Source organism: Anastrepha ludens, chromosome 5 (genome assembly GCF_028408465.1).
Source record: "Anastrepha ludens isolate Willacy chromosome 5, idAnaLude1.1, whole genome shotgun sequence".
Taxonomy (NCBI): domain Eukaryota; kingdom Metazoa; phylum Arthropoda; class Insecta; order Diptera; family Tephritidae; genus Anastrepha; species Anastrepha ludens.
In genome coordinates, this window is record NC_071501.1 from 111384524 (window position 1) to 111408576 (window position 24053).

Genomic DNA, 24053 nt, shown 5'->3' on the forward strand with positions numbered 1-24053 from the left:
GCTGAACACACCAAGACAATGTAGCCATTTCGTGGTATTGTGGATGGAGGCAAGGCTGCTTGGGGTGACACGAAACACAATTGCTTACCAATTTGTAGCCAAATGAAAAAACATAGGCAAAACCAAACGGTAGTCATTCCAATTTCATAGGCATTTACAGCATTTAATTTTCGCATTCAATCCACTCTGCTGCTACTCGCCAGCCAGTGAGTTAATAAATCCTTTCCGCGTGCAGCCATTTGCATTTATGCTTCAAATCGTAATAAATACTTGGTACATTCCTTTACATAATCATCTATTTGCTATTTTTAACGGCAATGAGTGAAGAAGCGCATATGTAAAAATAGATATTTAAATTCCAAACTTACGAAAATTCCTACGAATTGTAATAAATAAAAATTCATAGTCGCAGTGCAAGTGGCATTTTCCAGTTAACAACCAATAAATGTCGTCGATAGATGATTTGAATCAGTCCTTCTGTGGCAGTCAAAGCGAAATGAACATTTGGAAAGGAAAATTGCTGGCGGATGTGCCATTCGGTAATGTGCTCATAGTGAGTGGGAAAGTGAAACCAAATCCGAATAAGTAAACATGAAAGCTTGACGAGCGAATACTGTAATCATTTCAATAATGTTTCTGATTGTTTTTAAGAATTTGCTTGGACATAACCGATAATATTAAGGGTCAAAATGAGAGCGAAACGGTTTATTTGAAAATTGAGGCGAATTTTAGGGAGAATCAAATAATAAGGAGTATGTTTATGCCCGGCGAAGGTTGGCAACAGGAAGAGATCTCAAAGAATTGGAAATCTGATGGACCGAAAAATCCATTGGTGCCAGGCAAGTACATCAAATCATGAGTACAACGTGTGGACGACGGGGCGTATGAGTTATGTGATATGAGTGAGAAGCGAATGGGGATGTACTATAAAATGAAATTTTTTGAACGGGAGTTAAATTGAGGTAAAATAAATAAAGTAAAAAAAAATAAATGCAATAAAGTAAAAAACAAAAAAATATAAAATAAAACAAAAATAGCTTAAAATAAACTAAATCAAAATAAAAAAGATGAAAAACATAATAATAACAAATAAAAGTACAATAAAGTAAAATTAAATAAAATTCAAGTAGTGAAATTCAATTAAAAATCGAAAAAAATAAATTAATAAAAATCAAACAGAAAGAGCTTGAAAACAAGTAGAATAAAATAAAACAGGAAGAAAAAAAACATAATAAAAAAATTAATTTAAATAAAACAAAAATAGGTTAAAATAAAGTGGAAAAAATAAAGTAAGATGAAAAAAAATAAAAACATAATAAAAAGTTAATTAATTAAATCAACGCAATGAAATTGAACTAAATAAAATAAAATACAAATTAGTAAAAAAAAAATAAAAAATATTTTAAAATAAAATATAAGATGTACTAAAATTCAATAAATAAAATGAAAAAATAAATACATAAAAATTAATATAGCAAAAAACGAAATAAAATATCGTAAAATGAAATTAAATAAGCTCAAATAAAATAAATCAGGTGTAATGAAATTCAACAACATAAAACTAAATTAAACTAAATATAAAAAAATAGAAATAAAAATAAAAAATAAAATAAGTAAAGTAAAACAAGATAAAAAATAAAAAACAAGTAAAACAAGATGAAAATAAATACAAATTTAATAAACAAATTTAATATGAAATTCAATTAAATATAATAAAATTAAGTAAGTACAACAAAAATAACAAATAAAAATTAAATAATAAATTAAAAAAAATAAAGTGTATAAAATAAATATAACAAAAAACGAAATAAAATAACGTAAAATGAAATTAAATTAGCTCAAAAAAAATAAATCAGATGTAATGGACCTCAATAACAAATTAAATTAAATTTAAAAAAAACAGAAATAAAAATAAGAAATAAAATAAGTGAAATAAAATAAGATAAAAAATAAAAAAAAATTTAAAAATAAAACAAGATGAAAATAAATACAAATACAATAAAGTAATATGAACTTCAATTAAATAAAATAAAATTAAGTAAATACAACAACAAAAAAATTTAAGAAATATAATAAATAAACTAAAATAACACCAAAATAAAATAACATAAAGTAACAGAAATTGTATTTACTTAAATTAAATCAAATGTAATAAAATTCAAATATGAAAAAACTAAAAAAATAAAAGAAAAATGAAGAAAAATAATGTAGAAATAAATATAAAATAACGTAAAATTAACAAAAAGATTAACGGAACCAACGCAAGACAAGTCTTGTCGAGGGCCTACAGGCATGCTCCCGAGAGGAGTGAACAAGGAAAAACAAAAAAAAATTAACAAAATTAAATCAAATTCAATAAGATTAAATTAAATAAATAAAATCAAAGTAAAAATAAAAATTAACACTTTAGGTATCAAGCACCTTTTATGCAAAGGACCCATTTCGGGGTTTAAGTGGCATCTATATATGTGCGGTGTTTCTATGTGCGATGCGACTGCCAAACCTACCTACCTACCTAAACATAAAAAATAAAAAAAAATAAAGTAGATAAAATAAAAGTTTTAAATTAAATTAAATTAAAATAATATAATTACCAAAATGATGTATAAAAATGTAATCATTATTTGATTACAAAATGTATTTGATATTGATAAGACAGGTCTGCGAGTGTTAATTACAAGAACTATAATGTGACAATTATTGTGTATCTTTTCACGCTGCATGCGTGACCCCTCAAACTGTTCAGTAAGGCTGAATTTTGAGTGATTTAGCGCCAAAAATATTTTTTTTTTTGGCAAACCAACTTTTTTTTAGCTTTCCTAAATAATGCATGCATAGTACGCACTCTTAACTTTAAGGGGTTAGGGGTATTCAGAATTTTCAAAAAATTGGAATTTTTGTTTTTGCATTTTCTTCTTCTTCTTCTTAATTGGCGCGATAGCCGCTTACGCGATTTTGGCCGAGCTTAACAAAGCGCGCCAGCCGTTTCTTTCTCGTGCTAACCGGCGCCAATTGGACACACCAAGTGAATCCAAGTCCTTCTCCATCTGATCTTTCCAACGCAGAGGAGGCCTTCCTCTTCCTCTGCTACCACCAGCTGGTACCGCATCGAATACTTTCAAAGCCGGAGCGTTTGTATCCATTCGGACGACATGACCCAGCCAACGAAGCCGTTGGATCTTTATTCGCTGCGCTATGTCTATGCCGCCGTAAAGCTCATACAGCTCATCGTTCCATCGTCTGCGATATTCGCCGTTGCCAACGTGCAAAGGTCCAAAAATCTTACCCAAAATCTTTCTCTCGAACACTCCAAGCGTCGCTTCATCGGATGTTGTCATCGTCCAAGCTTCTGCGCCATACGTTAGGACGGGCATGATGAGAGTCTTGTAGAGTGTTAGTTTTGTTCGTCGAGAGAGGACTTTACTGCTCAGTTACCTACTTAGTCCAAAGTAGCACTTGTTGGCAAGAGAGATTCTACGTTGGATTTTAAGGCTGACATTGTTATCGGTGTTAATGTTGGCTCCTAAATAAACGAAGTCTTTTACAACCTCGAAATTATAACTGTCTACAGTGGCGTGGGTGCCGATACGCGAGTGCGCCGACTGTTTGTTTGAAGACAGGAGGTACTTCGTTTTGTCCTCGTTCACCACCAAACCCATTCGCTTTGCCTCTTTATCCAGTTTGTAGAAGACAGAACTAACAGCGCGGTTGTTGAGGCCGATGATATCAATATCATCGGCATACGCCAACAATTGCATTTTCTTAAAGTATAATATTTTAAAAATATTGTGTGAAAATTTGAAGTGAATCCGAAAAATATTTTTCGAATTATTCAACAACTAACCAGAGTTCGTAAATACTTATCATTGATGAGTAAAATATCCCTCATTCAGCTGATAAAAACTCAACTCAATGCATTTTGTTTTGAGTTTTTCATTTCTGCTTAAAACCAAACAAGAGAGCATCAGATATTTTTTGAAAGAGCGAAAAAATCATTTATTAACATTCCTCTTTCGACATTCTTTTAACATGCGCTCTTTGAAAGCATCAATTCAATTCTCTCCTCTCAGATTATTTAAAAATGATAAACTCTATTCAACAGTAGCAATCATTTTGTATGCTCAGTGAGTTTTCTTTGAAAGCATCATTTTTTATCACTCTTTTATAGTGACACATTTTCCTACTTGAATTTCTATCGCCGCGTGTTTATATTAAAGCATTTTTGTGGCTAGTTTGCGTTTGCAAGAGTTTCGCGTGCGTAAAAAGTGTAAAAAATGGGCAGATTTTCTAGCTGTTTATCAAATTGAATGAAAGTTTATTCAAAAGTACAGATTTTGACGAACCGAATGACGATCAGTCTTAAATAATATATTTAATAGACTTTCATTAAATTCAATGAACCTCAACTTTAATGAATTTTCTTTTACTTTCTTTGTTTGAAATTCTTTGAAATTTTTATTTTCATATAAGTTTTATTTATTATTTATATTTACTTTCATTAAATAAAGCAGAAATTTGTTAGGGTATGCTCGAAATGCATATTTATAATTGAGCAATGCAAAAAGGGACAATATTGAATATCAAATTACTTATCATTGATAAATTCATATAAACTTGAGCTCAAATAAAGAGCGCATCATTTACAAAACTCGGGGGATGAAAACAAAGCGAATGCTCACAGAACGACCAACACTTTGTATACAAACAAATGAGTAATAAAAGTATTTGAGGAGTTTACGCAAAATAGATCCTCTCAATGATTTACTCAGATAATATTTTGTATGAGTTTTATTACTTTTGGTGATAGCTTGAAAAAGTAGGAGCGAATTTTGAGCGCTCTACGCACTCTGCAACTAACAAAGGGCGCTCGGGCGCTCCGGGGCAAAACTTTAAGTACGTTTTTCTCAAAACTATGCTTTTTGAGCTAGTGATTTTTGTTACTTAAAAACCGCTCAGTAGATTTCAATAAAATTTATACTGCTTGTGAAAAACATAAAAAAACTCGTGCCTGATCTAAGGATTTATTTCAAAAATGTTGATTTTTTCTTAACAAGTAATTGTCGGTTTTTTTCTCGAAAATCTGAAAAATATTTCCTGAGGCCGCCATATTGTTAATTTTGAAAAAAACCTTCGATCAGGCACAAGATTATCTATTAATGAAACTAATTTCTCTTGTCCGATTGATTTTAGATGAATCTCCAAGGACTTTGATGATCCCCACAAGGGACTTTCGAAAGAAACGGGCTCCACACAAACAGCGATATCTTTTACAATTATTAATTTTTTTTGTTGAAATTTTGCTAAGGCAAGTCGAAACATAATTTATTAATGCTATTTTTTATTTTATTAATGCTATTTTTAATGCAAATTTTTATTTTTGTAAAATAAAACGATTGACTAGTAAAAAAAATTATTGAAAGTCATCATTTTTTCGGGCGTCTGACTACTCCTAACCCTTAAACATCATTTTCAAAAAGTGACTTACAATAAAAATTACGAATATTTGAATTTATGACAACAAATTTCATAAAATTAAATGTTTATAACTTTTATAAAAATGGTTTCTAAATTTAATATTGTGTAGTAAAAGGTTTCATTTTGCTAATATAAATTATTATTCTTTAATCTTTGACTATCATTTTTCAAACCGTCTTCTTCATCAACGTCAACACGACGGTGCGCATTCTTATTTTCCAGCTTTCTCATGTTTTAATTTTTGTTGTTTTAAATTTGTTAAGTTATAAATCGATAAAATGATATTCATTTCTTTAAATTTAGATTAAAAATTAACTTAACATAAAAATTAGATCCACCGTGCATAAGATGCTTTTGATATGGTTTGGAAATAGGTCAACGTCATAACGGTGACGTCGTGTAAAAAATTGTTAAAAAACGGCAATGTGCAAAATATGGCCTTCATTATTGTCCTGGAATTATTCCTGACGTGGTGGACTATTTTTGATGTTGATTCTTATTCAGCGCGGAAATATATATGTTCCTATAAAGTTGAACGGTAGGGTTGGAGGAGGAGTATTCTGCAAAGAGCTCCCCATCAAACTCAAATTCAGGTTACCGGACCACTGCAGTGTGTTCCAAGCAGAGGTAGCCGCAATCAAAGAAGCAACTGACTGGCTACTCACTTGCGTAATAACTGTTAAGAAGGTAAATATAATATTTACTCCGATAGCCAAGCGGCAATTAGGGCCCTAGGCTCTATTATGGTGCATTCGAAACTGGTTAGGGAATGTCTGGTCTCTCTCTGTCGATTCCATCAGAATTCTTCGATAAAGATAATTTGGGTGCCTGGTCACAGTGACATTGCTGGAAACTGCGAAGCCGACGAGCTGGCCAGACAAGGGACCAGTGAGGTAGTGTGCCCGCGAAAGGAGAGGATCGGGATTCCCATGACAACGCTCTACTCCTGGAAGGATGGGCTTTGCACCAACTCAGCGAACGTGTAAGGTCGCGAAGTCCTTCTGGCCACGTTTGGATAAGAGGCGTTCGAGAGATATTCTGAGGATCACAAAATCTCATCTCTCAAATTTCGTGGGTATCCTCACGCGGCACTATCCGCGGGGTATACATGCCGAGAGACTCGGAATTACTTCGAGTCCTTTTTGCGTCAGCTGTATGGAGGATGAGGTGGAATCATCTCAGAACCTGTTGCTTAGCTGCCCAGCTGTCGCCGGACTAAGATTCAAGCATCTTGGTTCTCACTTCTTTTCTGCGCCTGCTGATATAGCAGGTTTTAATATCAAAAATCTGATTAACTTCATCAGCAGTATAAGAGGCTAACACAACCACAAATTAGTCACCGTTCATAGTCCATAAACACTCAACCCTCCCCACCCCTTTTCTTTTCGTCCTATCGAGGTGTTCATGCGGCATGACCTAGCCAGCCTTTATTCGCTGGTCTTCGTGAAACTCATGACTCTCATCATTCTATCGTGTGCGGCATTCGCCATCGCAAAAATATCCCTCGTATATTTTTCTCTCAAGCGCTTTGTGAACTCATATGTGAAGCGTCCGAGAGAAAGATTCGGCGGAAGATTTGTGAACCGCAAATGAAGGGAGAATGACCTACATATATGAGCTTTAAAATGATAGGAATGTAAGCAAATGAAAAAAGAAATAACGTAAAAAAAAAATTATAAAAAAATAAATAAATAAATAAAACTGGATGAAAATGAATACAAATACAATAAAATAATATGAAATTCAATTAAATAAAATAAGGTAAATAAAACAAAAATAAAAATAAAAACGAGAAAGAAATACAAATGATGCAGTTTTGAAAGTAATCGACTTGGACCTGCTGGGGGTGCTAAAAGAAGTTGACGACGTCTTCTACGTTCACCACACTAAGTGGAGAAGATCTTGGGTTGGCATTGGTTGTTTCTAATTGTCGCCAAATAGCACGCGGAATTTAAATTAATTACCTTTTTTGTATTCAGCGAAAATCGTTAGTATGTTTACTGCCCTAATTGAATAAAAAGTGTGTGAGTGTATTTTTTTTTTCAATTCCGGTTTCATAGGTATAAGCTTGATATTTTTGCGCTAATACGTAAATTAAATGAACATTTAAAAATTAAATAATTTTTCCTACCTTTTTATTGTATGCTCAGGAAAAACATTCACATTTCGCATTGCTGTTCTACAAAAATGCTTCGAAATCTACATAAACGACAATCTCTATGGAGCCTTCGAATTTGTGAAATTTCCCAAACCAATAAACTTCGTAATGGTTTACGGTGATTTTGAAAAAATCACACAATTCCATCAACGAATGCTATTTCCGCTCGTCTTTCCGAGAAGTTTGATTTGTCCGGAGAAAATTGCTTTTCAAAGTGATGTACCAAAGAAATACGAAGTTGGTAAGCTGAAAAAAGAGATTGAGAGAAAAGAGAGAGAGAGAGAGAGAGAGGAAAATAAACATTAAGAGAATATATGCACAAGGTGGCACAAAATTAATCACCTTATCGGAAGATTTATAATTTTTGCAAATGGCCTCGTACGTCAATGATAATTGACACCTGCGAAGTAGGCAGCTACAGGCAAGCAATGAGGCGCGTAAATATCAAAATAAAAACTTCCATCACTCAAACAATTTTTTTACTTAGTAAAAAAGTCGTTGAAAAACGACATAGGATGATTAATTTTGCGCCATCTCGATTTGTATTTATAAATATTTTTCTTACTTTTCATTATTAATAGAATTTGTTTCAAAGTACGTGTAAATAAATGAATAGCAATTTGGCATTTCCAAAAAACAAACAATTTTTTTTTTCAATTTCATACCTTAAAATATTTTGCACTTTCACCCACTTTAAATTTCATTTTATTGCAACAGGTACCGTTGTTGCTATGGAGTGCATTGCTAAAGGTCCACCGAATACGGCTTTCTCCATTTGCTTCCAATGCAATGACACAGGGCGCATTGTGCTCAAGTTTCATGTGAATTTTGAGACTACAACCGTGTCACGTACTTACGAGCGGCCCGATAACAGGCAAGCAAAAAATTTACTACCCTCCTATTCGTTTTTTTTCTGCCTTTTCGCGCAATTATTAAAAATTTGCATGTTGCTATTTCCAGTTTTTCATCGGATGATGAGGAAACTGATGGCGAATTTCCATTTCAACGTGGCAAGATCTTCAAAATCGCATTCGGCATTGGCGACAAGGCATTCATAATTGCGGTGAATGGGCAATATTTTACCTACTACAATTATCCTATTCGCACATTTGCCATATCGACACTGAAGTGTTTCACCAATAATGTTGGTGATTTTGCGGTGAAAAATTTGGAATATCATTGCGATTCGCCCTTATTAACGCGCGTCGAAAAATTGTCGCTCATTTAATTGGAAATCCTAAAAAAAAATATATAGATTAATAATATTATATAGCAAATTGTTGTATTTGCGTTTCATACGTAGATTTTTGGCATAAGCAGTGGTTAGTTCAAGCACATCAAATTACATATTTTGTATTTGCAAAAAAAATTAATAGGCGCACCACACCATTGCGATTCGATTCACCCTGAAGTATATGTACGTAGAAGTTACTAAGAAATATAAAATACTTTAATAAAATATTAAAAAAAATATACATATATAGGTAATGATATTCAAAAAAACAAAAAAAAACTTTTTACTACCTTTTAATTTTTTGCTACTCTAGCAGGTTAGGTTAGGTTATGTTGAGTGGCTGTCTTTCGGCGCACTTAGTTCTGAATAGTCTCATTGTGATACCACTGGATCTCGTCATTTACACTTCTGAATTTTCTCTGACAGGTTGGATTTAACGAATTTCGTTAGTTAATTTCGGCAGCCCTATTTGAGAGACCTCTTCAATGCTGTCAAGAAAGGCGAATCCGAGTGTGAAAAGCTCTGTGGAAAGCCTTTCTCTGTATAGAGCAATGCATGTACGCAGGCTGTGTTCCACGGTTTCCTCTTCTTCAGTATCTTGACAACTTTAACAAAAGTCATTATGTGGTAACCCTTTTTTCTTCTTTTTTTGTGGTGGATGAGGATGGTTTAAAATGCCTTCGCACTTACAGCGACCGCCGTCAACTGCGTCGAATGGTGTAGCCACTAAAACAATCCCTCCTCCTCTTCTGGGAAGACTCCTTTCCCCGAACTACCTTGCATTACTTCGGAAAGGCCCAGAACGGTGTCCAATACTATTCACCCACATCTGGGTCCAACATATTTGTAGCCAGATCCATGCTATAGGCTCGTCTTCTAATGTCTCGATGCCGTCATAACAGTGGTATGTGTGGCATGCTCTCAGGCCCCTCTCACCTAGGCGTATGGATGTTATACGCTACCGAGGTTTCTTTTGCATCTGCAGCAAAGAAGATGTTGCGGTAATATTATACCGTCTTATGCCGTTGTGAGCACATGACTCGACCGCCTGTTATTTGTCGTCAATTTGGAAACAGTCTATCTCCTATCGAGGGCTGATTTGTTTTTCTCCGCGCGTTGCAGGTGCAGCATTACCCTCTTTGCAAAAATTTGAACAGAGTTCTAGCTGTCATGTGATGCACACATATTGTTGATTAACCTGTCTGGACTCAGTTGTTCACCCAAGAGTAACTCAAGCGTTCGGCGTTCTTCGTTGAAACGATCACAGTAGAAGAACACGTGTTGCGCTCTTTCTATTGCATTGTTGCAGCCTGGACAGAACGAAGTGTCCTCCATGTGAAAACGATGGAGGTACTCCAAGAAACATCCGTGACCGCTCAATATTTGGGTTAAATGGTGGTCTACGTCACCGTGCCTTCTGATCATCCATTGGCGAATTATGGGGATAAGTCTATAGGTGCAATGTCCGTTAACAGATGAGTCCCACTGCTTTGCCATTTTTCTAACGAATGCAGACGTTCTGCAGCTTTCGCTTGAATTGTCGGTTTTTTCTCCTTGTCTGCCATAAAGTTGTTCCATATCCTGTACAAGTATATCTATTGGGATCTTTCCGGCGATGACGTAACTCGCGTCGTCTGATACGGTCCTGTATGCGCACGCGACTCTTAGAGCATTTCGTCGGTGCACTTGAGCTACTGGTCCAACACTCGATGGCTCAGCTCCTGCCCATATAGGAACAGCATGTAAGATAACTGAATCCACCACACTTGCCAAGAGATGCCTTCTGGCGCCTTGCGGTCCGCCTTTGGAAGAATTCTTGTAAGGACACCGTTGAATGCCGCTGCTTTGGAACCCACACTTGCTAAATGTTGCTTAAAGCAGAGCCGTGCATCAATCATTACGCCTAGATACTTTTTGCCTCTTGCGACAGTTTTTCATGGCCACCTATTCGCAATTTCATGAAATCTTTTTTTCTTCGCGCAGTTACGAGGACCGCTTCTGTTTTTTGTACGGCCAACTTCTGCCCCGCTGCAGAAAGCCACAGTTGGACCCTAGCTGCTGCATCATTACACTTCTCCTGCAGGTGGTCTAGCTTCTTGTCCGTAACCACGTGAGCAATGTCAACGGCATAGTCTAGCAGTGTTGCTTTATCCGGCAATGTTAAGCTAAGTGCTCCGTCGTACATGGCATTCTACAGTGAGGGTCCAAAGACTGATCCCTGAGGGACGCCACCAGTGACTTTATATGTCTTTAGACCGTCATCCGTATCATACTACTTATTTGGTAACCCTAGTCTATTTGCAGATCTAGCAGGTTAAGTATCATAATACCGTCGTTTTCCGAAAATAAGACATCCTCCGAAAATAATCCCTGTGACAAAAGAATTCGTTAAAAAATGCTGTTGATTTATTTAGTATAAGTAATAATATGTTTAGTTTTTTTCCTAATACTCGTATTTCAGAGAAATATATCAAACAAAATAATCCAAGCATTGTTGCACTTGAGTATCTTCGAATTTTTTCGGTACCCCTCCGCGACCTTTATCACTCAAGTCGAAATTGCCACTTTGGAAGCGTCGAAAGCACTCTTTACAAGTTATACGAGGTGTGTTCAAAAAGTATCGCGAATTTTGTGTCGTCCTTTCATGGGGCTTTTAAGTTTCGGGAGAATATGGTGGCTGTGGCATGTGGCATCATTAGTGTGGTGTTTTTGGCCAAAAAGTCGCGCACAAGCAACGATGTGTTACCAGGCGCGTTATCGTGATGCAAGAGCTAATTTTTGTTATTCCACAAATCCGGGCGTTTCTGGCGGATTGCTTCGCGCAAATTGCGCATAACTTGCATGTAATATTCCGTATTGACCATTTTACACTGTGACAAGAACTCATGATGCACAACGCCCCTGCAATTGAAGAAAACGGTAAGCAAAACTTTTACATTCGACCGAACTTGTCGCGCTTTTTTCGGTCTTGGTTCGTGCGGCAGCTACCATTGAGATGATTGATCTTTGGTTTCCACGTCATAACCATAAGTCCACGATTCGTCACCAGTTATGACCCTCTGGAGAAAATTTGGGTCGTCGCGGACAGAGTCCAACATCTCATTAGTAATGTTCATGCGACGCTGCTTTTGGTCGAAATTGAGCAGTTTTGCGACGGCCCGTCTCATGCCCAAATCATTGAAAAAAATCGAATGGCACGAGCCAATCGATATGTCTAGGTCCTCAGCAACTTCTCTAACGGTGATTCGACGATTGCCCATTACCATTTTCTTCACTTCATAAATTTTTTTGTCTGTTGTTGAAGTGATCGGGCGTCCGGCACGCTTTTCGTCGTTTACATCTTCTCGCCCTTCTGAGAACATTTTGTACCACCGATAAACGTTGCTTTGGTCCAAAGTAGCTTCTCCGTATGACACAGTCAACATTCGGAATGCAACCGCGCACTTAATTTCGTTTTTCACACAAAATTTGATACAGGTTCTTGGATCCATCTTTTTGAATAGGTAAAAATCCAAGACGAGCCGAAACACGTGCAAGCAAGGCAGCTGTCAACAATTAACTGAACATTCAAAATGACCGAACTCGTCGGCATGAGTGAGAGACATGAGTACCAACATATCGCCATAAAAAAATCGAAATTCGAATATACGTAACCTGCAATTTTCGTTAAAAGGTAATAATGAAGCATGACTTCCCGCAAAAGCTGCTTTTTTTTCGGGACGAACCTAGTCATTTTTGACGTCAGATAAAAAAGAATCTTTTCGCTTCAAAATAATGTCAACTACTGCGATCGAGACCTCACATATACACCTTCAAATCACCACTACCAGGGAACACAAAAATAAAGGTTGACTTTTTAAGAGCTATAGGAAAGTTTTTCAAAAAACACACATAAAATTCAGAAAAATGCATTAAATTTGTATTTAAATCGATAGTACAGTCCATATAATTTAACGGTTGAAGATTATTTCATGCAAATGTTGACCGCGACTGCGCTTCAAATGGTCCATCCGCTTAGTCCAATTTTAGCATACTCTTTCCAATGTTTCGGCCAATATCTCACATATAAATGCTTTAATGTTGTCTTCCAATGCGTTAATTGAAGCAGGCTTGTCTGAATAGACATGAGCTTTAACATAACCCCACAAAAAATTATCTAAATGCGTTATATCGCACCGCCTCTCAACAAGTCCATTGTTACGCGTGCTGTGTGGCATGTGGCACCGCTCTTGCATTTTGGGCAAAAAAAGGCGGATATCATTTCACGGAAGCGCTCACCATTCACAGTTACGTTACGATTCGCAGTATCTTTGAAGAAGTACGGTCCAATGATACCTCCAGCCCATAAACCGCACCAAACTGTGACCTTTTCTGGATACATTGGTAGCTCTTGCAATTCTTCTGGCTGATCTTCACTCCAAAATCGACAATTCTGCTTATTTACGTACCCATTGATCCAAGAATGAGCTTCGTCGCTGAACACAATTTTTCGATAAAAAAGTGGATCTTAAACTTTCTTAACAGAACACGCATTTTTATAATATTTTTTTTGTTCGTTTGTAAGACGATTCATGGTTAAATTATAGACCAAACTGAAGATGTTTGACAGTGAAACAAAACACGAAACGTGCGTCAGCTGTTTAAACCAACTGTTTAAAAAGATAATAGCTAAAAAATCACCCGTTAGTATCAGCAGCGACACCTCTTTTGCGAGGGCGGAAACTTATTCTCATATCCAATAAATAAATCCAAAACATATAATTGACAAATTCAATTCAATTTCATTTTATTTTATTCGTTTTTTTTTTGTATTATTTTGTTGTCATGGTTTTGGCATTACTCGTATAACTTAAATATTTCTACCACGATCCATAAGTAGTTTTATGATATTAATATTAGCGTGTATTTAACGGTTCTCATATACATACATATGTATGTACACACATACATACATAAGCACCGCTTTACTGATATTTTGACTAAAATGTTTTGTTAGGTAAGTTGCAAATATACCAGACTTCCTTTACTCGTTATGTATGTATGTTTGTATGTAAATTTATTTGATATCCATGACAACTACTACTGTCACTTTGTAATTTCGTTAAAACATCGCTATTGTACAATATAACTTTCAAATATTTTATGTTTCGGTATGAAAACTAGACATATTTTTTAAGTGTATATTCACATATGCATGTGACGGTCTCTGCAAACATGCCACATACGACTACGTACATATTTTTGTATAATAATAATAATTTTGTGTTTAAACGTACATTTGTTTATGTTGGTATGTTGTTGTTGTTGTTATAGCAGCATAAACATCCCCATATACAGGGACGGACATAAGTATAGACACAATAACGACATTGAAAGAAAAATCAAGTTTTTCCAATCAACAAAAGAAAAACTGTTTATTCCGCATAAGTTACGCATACTCATACATTTTAGTTAAGAAATCTAGTTTTAATTTTTGAAAATTTAAAGCGCTTAAACCCTTAAAGCGCATTAAAAGAAAAGTAAAAGAAAAAGTAAAGCAATATTTGCTGGACAAAAGTATAGGCACAGTTCTTTTGTATGTTTATACTTTAAAGATACAATTAAAGGTTAGTACTTCGTTGGAAGGCCTTTTTGTTTTAATACGACTTTCAATCTATTCGGCATTGAGTGCACTAATTTTTGCGTAGAATCTTTGTCAATATTAAGCCATTCTACTTTTAATGATGCTTTCAATTCAGGCTTCGTGAAAATCACACATTTTCTGACGCGTCGTTCCAATTCCTCCCACAAGTGCTCTATAGGATTGAGGTCCGGAGAGTGTGGGGGTGCGGCAGAACATGTGCCGTGTGATAAGCAAGCCACATCTTTACATCATGCGCCGTGTGCTTAGGGTCATTGTCATGCTGAAATGTTAAGGAGCTTGATAGATTCAACTGATCTGCACTTTTTTTTTGAGATTTTCTTTCAATATGTTCAAATAAACTGATTTGCCCATTAGTCCTTCAATAAATATAAGCTCCCCCACACCTGCAGCAGACATGCATACCCAAACCATTAATCCTCCACCACCGTACTTCACATTTGGTGCTATTGTAGATTTTGTGCAGCGTAAGCTGTGTTACGTTTCCGCCACACAGTTATGTGGCCGTCTGAACGAAAAGTATTAAATTTGCTTTCATCTGAAAACAATACATTGCCCCAGCAACTAAGAGGCTGGTTTTCGAATTGTTTTGGGTTGGTTGCAGATATGAAGTGCTTGCGCCTAGCCACACATGCTTTGTACCCAGCCTGATTCAGTACTCGTCTAATTGTTTTGGCATGGACTTCTTTGCCAAAATCTTGTATTAGCCCCGCCGCGATTTGCGTTCATGTAATTTTCGAATCACTTTTCGCACAATTTGCGATCGCTCTCGGCCTGTTGATTTGCGCGGACGACCACTTCGCTGCGAACTTGTGAAATTCGTTTGTCCTTTGAAGCGGTTAACAATAGTGCGTATGGTGAAACGGCTTCGATCCATCATTTCTGCGATCTCCGCAAGCGAATTTCCTTTTAAATGCAAATACATTATTATTTTTTACGCTGTGATTCTGCGATTTTCTTTCCCTTTGGACTCATTGTGACGGAAAATCTTACACAACGCACTAATTTTCACTAACCTTGCACACAAAACTAGTAAATTTAAGTAACGGTATATTAGAACATATGTTTTGTAAAAAAGAGTTGCTAGCTATACACAAAGTGTTTGAAATGGGAAAAGAAATTGTGAAAAATTGTGCCTATACTTTTGTCCCCATGAAAGCTCACATTTTTTACATTTTAGATTCGATCACCTTTCTCGTAACAAATATACGAAATATAAAACCAGGTATAAAAATTTAATTAATGGATGAATAACATGTAATTGAAACGAAAACGGAGAACAATACGCAAATGTTGTAATTCCTTAAATGAATGGGGAAAGCTTATTCTGCCTATACTTTTGTCCGGCACTGTATGCACGGATGTAAATCCGCGTCGCTTCGGTAGCGTAGAACCGACTGCCGTGGGCATGCACTCGTATGTATTTATGTTTTGTTGATCTATCGCATGCCTAAATTTTGAGTTTTTGTTTTTGGTAATCCTATTTATAAGTGTGTGGGTGTGTTTGTGTGTGTGTTTTGTTGGTTAATTTTTATGCACCTACTTTAATATTATATTTAATTTATTCATCAATAAAAACATTTTTGTTATCTCTATATTTATGTGTGCATGTATGTGTTTTATGCATGCATACATACGTGTATGTATATGTATACTCATTAATGCAAGTATGAAAATATTTTTCTTTATATTTATTTATGTAATTTTATTTTTATTTATTTATGTTTTGCTTAGGGCTCTTTTACAATTTCGTTTTTTTTTTGTTTTTGTTATTTCAAATATGTATGTATGTAGTTTGAATAAAGAAATGCTTGAGGAAATAGGTTAAGTTTTTTCCCAAATATTTCAACTTTATTTATTTATTTTTTTGTTTTTTTTTCTGCTTCTGCTTTTATTGTTGTTGGCTGCGTATCCTGTATTTTTTACTTGTTTCTTGATAGCATATCACATCAACTTTCAGTGTTTGCAATAAATATTTTCTTCACTTCACCGAGTTTTGGACTTAAAACAAACTCGGCTTTTAATTCAAAAAGGGACGGTAAAATTTACTTACACTAAAATCATTTTTACTGCTTTAATTTCGAAGTACAAGTTTTTCGTATATGTAAGTAATTTCAAGTTGTGTAATAATTTCAAACTTTTTTTTGGGGAATTTCCATAAAGTTAACGTGAAAATTTTTACCTATGAAAGTATTTTATTATGTTGAAGTATATTTTTTCAACTGTGTACTTTCAAAATGTTGCTCGTATTGGCTTTCAAATCTCATCAAAAGAGTTTTTTGTGGTTTAGTAATAATTAAAAAACACCAAATTTCAATTTTTCAACAAAACATATTCTAAATCTTGAATAAGTAGTTCAAGTGCATATTGCACTGTATTCTCCGATGTATAGTATGTATAGAGTATATTTATGTAATAGAGTATATGTAATATACGTAAATAGTTTAGAACAAATGCGAATGCGTATAATATTCGTTAGTTTTTCTTAAGAGTTTTACTTCAACGAAATTCCATTGAATGGCTCGGTATGAGTACAAAATGTGTTCAGGTGATTTTACAAATACAGATGTAAGTATATAAAGTATGTATGTATACGATTTAAAATTGTCACACATATACATATATTAAACTGATAACGAAAAAATAAAAAATATTTTACATCAAAATATTAAAAAACCTTTGCTCCTGGTCAGAGTAAAGTGGCGCTTAGAAGCAGCAATTTGGCGTTTAGAAGTCAAACGCCAACTTTAGAGACAACGTTTTGTCAATATAAAGTGCATAAGACATAAATAAAAAATAAATAATGAATAATTCGCGCCTACACTCCTATTAGGTGCTTGGTCGTCATACTTTCTACAAAACGGTTAATTAAGCAGGCTTTTCAGTAGGGTGTTCTATCTTCAAATCGAGACGAATCTTTTAAAGGTGGTATCGGTAAATCAGCTGATTTATTTTTTTTTATTTCGCCGTGTCCATGCGGCTGTCAGTTCAGCGCAAGCGAACTCATTCTTTGTTTTCTACTTTCTAATACTTTTCTTTGAGAATCAAACGTACTAAATATTGTTGTTGGTCTAATGACACACCACCTTTAATTATGTTGATCATGTTATTACATACAATAAATAAAAAATATTATACCATCAATAATTTCATAGTCAAAATTATCAAGAAAAGAAACAAAAAATGCTTTATCTTAATTATATCAATATTTTTTTTTTTCTTTAATTTTAAAGATAGAACACGCTTATTGAAAATAAAGTTGTATTTAAAAAGTTTCAAGTATAATTTACTAGCCATTACTGTAATAGAAATAAATAAAAATTATGTTGCATACTTTCAGGCATTGCATATTTATTTTAGTGATGGACTTCGCTTGCTGCAATATTGCAAGTTCAGCAGCTAATAGTTTTCATATTAAAAAAAAGAACATTTCTTCCCATCATAAAAAGCAAAAAACTACTTGCACGCTAAACCTTTTCTGTTCCATAGAAAGTGCGTTGCGATCTGAAGCCCTAACTTTAAGCTGCAAAAAGTGATTGCAGCTGTAAAGCAGAAAGCGGTGGGCAACAAACTTCAACAAATAAATTTCTCTAGGTTGACGGCCTTTAATCGAATATATATACATATATGTACATATAATCTTTATGTAATAGCAAATCCTTGCGATAGCACAGAATCAATGATCCCGGGAAAGTCAACCATTTGATCAATTGTCTTTTTGAAAATCATTTCACTTTCAAAGGTTATATTTTCTTAAAAAAACTGAGTTTTAATGTCTACACTATTGTTTTTTTTTTTTTTTTTTGGTTAAATTTTTATACAATATTATTTCTTTATTTCTCAATGCCAGTTTTTCAGCGCGAGCTTAACTGTGGTGTGTTTGAACACTTAGTTTAAACGAATTTCACACGTATTCACACACTCGTCCAATTAGTCGTTATTTAGACGGTACCAAAGTAAGATAAGTGATTATTACGTTGATTTTTTTTTTGTTCAGCACCAACACAATCTCAGTTCTTTGCAAACAAACCGTTATCATGAGCCCGGTTACGTCAACCGATCAGCTAATTCTTTTAAATACGCCGAGAGCAGATTAACGGTCTGATATTGGCCACAATTTCTAAATTTTTTTCACCGTGAGATTCTATTACCTTTCTATCGCATTGACTCTTTGTATTAATGCTCAAAGGGTTAAAATATCACTTCTCAATGAGAGTGTCAAAAAGGCTCTTAAAGGCAGTGTTGGAGATTAAATATTCTACAAATATATTCTCACTTCGTAAAGTAGTCGATTAAAGTTAAAAAATTCACTAAAATGTTTAACATTTTTCCAAAGAAAAAACTAACCTCACCAGTCATTCTAGTAAGAGCAGAAAATTATTACAGAAAGTTGGGAAATCTGCTGCTTCGACTGCTACACTTGTCGGCTGCCTTAAAGTGCTGGCCCAATGCAGACTGCCTTTGATTGTTTGGCTTCGAAAACTGTCAAAAATAAATATAACAATACTGAAATATGTGAAATGAGGCCAAATAGCAAATTTGCTTGAAGCGCTGAAGTACGGCGTAGTTTCAAATAGCTCAATTATCTACATATTTGCAGCGCTTTTGACATAAGACCCAAAACTTTCGTCGTTGGCGTGATTGGCGTCTTGCCTTGTATATTTTTACTATTAAAAGGAAAATTCGCAATATTTATTCATGATTGAAAAATGTATTATGTGTAATTGAATATGGTTAACATCTCTGTTACCTTTTCTCTTTTATGAATCATCTGATTGTTATGACAGCGTTCAAAGAGCTTATTTAGTCATACAAGTTATCAAACCCAAGCAAAACAAGTACAGCAAGCAAAGCCAACCTGCATTGAGTCAGCACCTTTAGGCTAGGGAAAAATTCTATGTCGACGCAACTGTTATGGCGTTTCAATCAACTTGTGCTTTTCAATGTGTATACTTTCATTCTTTCCCCTGGGCGTTCCTCCCGGCACACAGTGCGGCCGATTCCCGAAAAGCTGGCCAAAACTCAAAAAATTAAGTAATTGATTCAAAATTTCTTACTCGGGGGTTGTCGGGGTCGCTGATTACGAATTTGATCTTAAAATTTTGAAAATCCACCCCCTTCCACCCCTATTGGCCACCCCCTCACGTGAAATAGCGTATATTCTAGAACATAATCAAGATGCATGTAAATTTATATGTTTTCGGGGTCGCAAGGTAGCAAGTGGTAGCAGCTGAATCTTGTTTTATTCAGTAACCATTACTTTTTTGAGTAACCTTTAATAGGTTTCAAAGCAGCATATGACGGCGTTGTATTACTATACAGTTTGAAAACTCAAATTTTATAAAAAAAAATTGCAAAAAATGTATCTACGTATTGCTGCAGCTAAAAATTTTGTGTCGAGGTATTGATATGTACTAAAGATAAGATTTCTCGTATTTTACTAACCTTCCGAAGATGATTCCACATTTGGTTTTGTTCAATTTACTCCATTACAAAATCTTTCAAATGTGTACAACTTTCACTATTCATCGACAGTAATACGATGCTCAAACGAAGGCCACGTTGCGACTGAAAATACAGAGGATACTTAGGGTACAGGACGTTGCTATGAACGGTTTTCACTACTCAAGGCATTACTGTAGCCAACCCAAAGACAAAAAAAACTCTATCTAGAAACTTTTTTTTCGACTTTTGGCCAGCTTTTTGGGAATCGGACGATCTGCCCTCGCAACCCTACCTTAATGATGATAGCTCTTGTTCACTCTCAATTTAACGCACGCGTAATACAAATAAGTATTTAATTTTTCATTTGCCTATTTTCACTGAAGAAGGCTTGACAAACATTAAAAAATGATGCTTTTAAAAACGTACAACGTTCATGGTACATACAAGGTGGCGCAAAATGAACCCTTTTGCATCACCGCTCGAAATGCGCGATGTACTCAAAATACCTTGCGTCGGCAAGACGTTTACTGTTTATTCTAATGAAAAAGAATGTCTCAGGGTTACCAAAATTATTTATTTTCCTCAAACTTTAACAACAAAAATAATTTATTCCGGATTATTCCGTTTTTGGTGAAAAGAGTTTTTGTTTCCACGGACTATTTCGTCGAATGATGCAAAAGGGCAATCACCCTATCGGAAGATTTATAATTTTTGAGAGCGACATACGTCAATCATATTTCACACTTGTGAGCTAGACAGATGCAGATTGCAGTATACAAACAGACAAGCAATGGAGAGCGTGAGTGTCGAAATAAATATTTTCATTCTCAAAATGATTTGTTTTTGTATTTAGTAAAAAATGTAATCAAAAACAAAATTGGATGACTGATTTTGCGCCAAGGTGAAGATTTCCATCACTCAAAATGAGTTGTTGTATTTAGTAAAAAAGTTATTCAAAAAGACTATAGGATAATTAATTTTGCGCCAAAGTAAAGATTTCCATCACTCAAAATGATTCGTTGTTGTATTTAGTAAAAAAATTGTTCAAAAACACAATTGGATGATTAATTTTGCGCCAAAGTAAAGATTTCCATTACTCAAAATGATTTGTTGTTGTATTTAGTAAAAAAATTGTTCAAAAACACAATTGGATGATTAATTTTGCGCCAAAGTAAAGATTGCCATTACTCAAAATGATTTGTTGTTGTATTTAGTAAAAAAATTGTTCAAAAACACAATTGGATGATTAATTTTGCGCCAAAGTAAGGATTTCTATCACTCAAAACGATTTGTTGTTGTATTTAGTAAAAAGGTTATTCAAAAACACAATTGGATGATTAATTTTGCGCCAAAGTAAAGATTTCTATCACTCAAAACGATTTGTTGTTGTACTTCGTAAAAAGGTTATTCAAAAACACAATTGGATGATTAATTTTGCGCCACCTTGTCCATACTTTCTATGAAACATCGGGTTTAGCTTTGTGCTGCTGCATAAAAAATTATATTAATCGAATTAATTTTCTGCTTCCTTGGACGTTATATATTATATAGCTTTTATGTATTTGTGTACTAGTATTTTTTAGGTTTTTATTTGGTTTTCTTTAAGTTTTGTTTAACTAATTTAATTTGATTATTTATACAACATATTTGCCTACAACAAAATATTTTTCGTAAGTATTATTAAATAATATCTTTAGCATAGTTATATCATAAATTACTTATGCAAATAATTGTGTTTTATTTTTATTTTTCATTTTATTTACTTTTAACTAGGAATACAGCTGCACTTGCGCCAAGCCAAGCGTGTGCGCGTGTCTGCAGGGGACGTTGTGCAGTGCTACAGCTTTCCAAGCGTTGTCGCTCACAGTTGTGATGTTGTGTGTGTGGCTGTGTGTTTCGGCTAACTATATATGTATGCATAGTAAGTAGGTTTGGATAAATTGCTAATTTAAGCGCCCCGACGCGGTGATTAAATACACACACATACTTGTATGTTTGTATGTATGGATTTAATTGGGCGCACGCGGTGAACAGCCTGCACAAGTGGTAAATGAATGCCAGCGAATTTCTGATATGAATTGCAAACAATTCACATTCTTAGAAGTCCATAGTGAAATTCCCAGCAGCCACTTGACACTTTTCATGCTGCTCATGAGCGCTACGAATGTTTTTTGTCTCTTTTTTTTTAATTGGCTTAGTCATACAAAAATGTACGCTGCTCTAAAGCTGCTTTACAAATAAATACTTTTCAAGTTTTCGCTTTATAATAAATTTCTAATCATAAATTTCATTTTTGCTTTTTGCGTTTTGCGTTTTGCTTTTACATTTACAATTTCCAATGCGCAAATATTAACTTTTTAAAACATAAATATTTCAATACAATAATTTTTTTTTAGCGTACAGCTGCGATCCGAAGAAAGGAATTTTTCATTGTATAAGAAAAAAAATATAAAGTGCACTTCAAAATGTTTTTTTTTTCTTCTTGTTTCGGTTAGCTTTTAATTCTGTTGAAATAATACATTTAATATGCGGTTAGCTGCTTTTGGAGCGATAATGGAACTTAGTTTTGTATTTATAAATATATGTTTGCATGTATATTAGAAAAAATCTCTTAATAATAATTAAATTTATTATATATGCATATATAAGCAAATGTAAGTAACAAACCATTCTAAACAATACTATTAGTTATCTTTGACCAACAACTCAACAGTAGCAATAGTGTCAGACATAACTGCTATGCGATAGTACAAAAAACAAAAACAACAAAAAAATAAAAATACAAAATTGCACACAGTAGGTTTTTCTTTCAATCTAACAACACAAATGAGAAAATGTATGCAGAAAAAATATTAAGAAACAAATTAAAGGTTTCACCAAAATTGTAAACGTTTAATGCCTTGACTTGGCGTCGTGCGCTTCTCCTAACAAAAAACTGACAGTCATGTGAGCTAGCATCTGATCAACATTGTTGTTGTTGTTGTCGTGATAGCTTAAAACATTCCTCATACATTTTTACGGAATGCTGCCCGAAATAAATCCTGGTCATGCCAGTAACGTAGAACCCCGACTGTCGTAGGAACCCGTAGTGCAATTTGGTGCTGCTGTAGTTTGCTATCTTCTTCTATGTGCCAACAGTAGTAACATACGAAATCTTAGCTTACTAAATCAGTCAAATTTTAAATATTGAACAGGTCTGAAAAGGAACTTTTATAACTCTTTTTAAAGGTGTGGGCTATTATATGAATACAATTGGCTCAGTTGGGGGAAATCATTTTTTTATGGAAGGCCTCTTATTTTTGCTAAAGGTGGCCACAAACAGGGTACAATTCCCAGCGGTTTGTAGAACAGGTCTGAAAAGGAACTCTTATAAGTTTTTAAATGTGTGGGCTGTTATATGAATGCATTTGGTTCAGTAGGGGGAAATCATTTTTTTTTAAAGAAGGCCTCTTCTTTTAGCCAAGCGCTATCAAGTGGCAAATAGATAACACAACTAGTATAAATAAACATATCTAGGCCCCGCTGGAATAGAGCTGCCTAAAATTATATTAATTTGAAAACACTTAATGAGAATTAGTAAGATCGCATTCATACAAGGAAACATTTGTTGCTTCAACTCGTTGCTCGTGCTCTGCGAACACTCTTTGAGTTCACGTTCTTCTCAGTGTTTTAGTTGACTGTAGATCAAAAACTAAACAATTTCCGGAGTTTGAACGCGATGCGCAACACCAACAGAGAATTGGCAAAGTTGAAGCAACAAGTTTTGCTCTGTATGAATGCGGTCTAATGAAACTTCCTAATATCAGAAGAGAGATTTCGCAGCACTGAAAATAGTGAGTTCAACCAGTTTTATTAGATAAAACCATACTCGCTAGCTTAAGATCGTGCTCGATAGCTTTGTTGTTGCTTTCACAGGCAAATTTTTCATCAAATGAGCTGAGCAGAGTTACAGCGAGCAGAGAAGTGGCGAATAGAAGAGGCCTATAACAACAATCGCTAGCGGGGTATTTTGCTCCATAACTTTCACAGGCAAATTTTTCGTCAAGTGAGCCGAGCAGAGAAGCGGCGAATAGAAGAGGCGTAGAGTCGCTATCGAGAGC

General features: G+C 34.6%; 1 protein-coding gene across 1 annotated transcript; it reads left to right on the forward strand.

The window, feature by feature from the left end:
* Nucleotides 1-230: 230 nt before the first annotated feature.
* On the forward strand, nucleotides 231-9049 carry LOC128863987 (uncharacterized). The gene is made up of 5 exons (XM_054103440.1): nucleotides 231-585; nucleotides 652-839; nucleotides 7626-7874; nucleotides 8351-8507; nucleotides 8594-9049. Exons 1-5 carry the CDS (start codon nucleotides 446-448, stop codon nucleotides 8859-8861), a joined length of 1002 nt encoding a protein of 333 aa, XP_053959415.1. The 5' UTR covers nucleotides 231-445; the 3' UTR covers nucleotides 8862-9049.
* The last annotated feature ends 15004 nt before the right edge of the window (nucleotides 9050-24053 follow it).

Excerpts from the sequence above, each read along its gene's own strand:
- LOC128863987 (XM_054103440.1), top strand. The coding sequence starts at position 446 with ATGTCGTCGATAGATGATTTGAATCAGTCCTTCTGTGGCAGTCAAAGC. Across the intron at positions 840-7,625 it reads GAAAAATCCATTGGTGCCAG|GAAAAACATTCACATTTCGC; the intron begins GCAAGTACATCA and ends TTGTATGCTCAG. Across the intron at positions 7,875-8,350 it reads ACCAAAGAAATACGAAGTTG|GTACCGTTGTTGCTATGGAG; the intron begins GTAAGCTGAAAA and ends TTATTGCAACAG.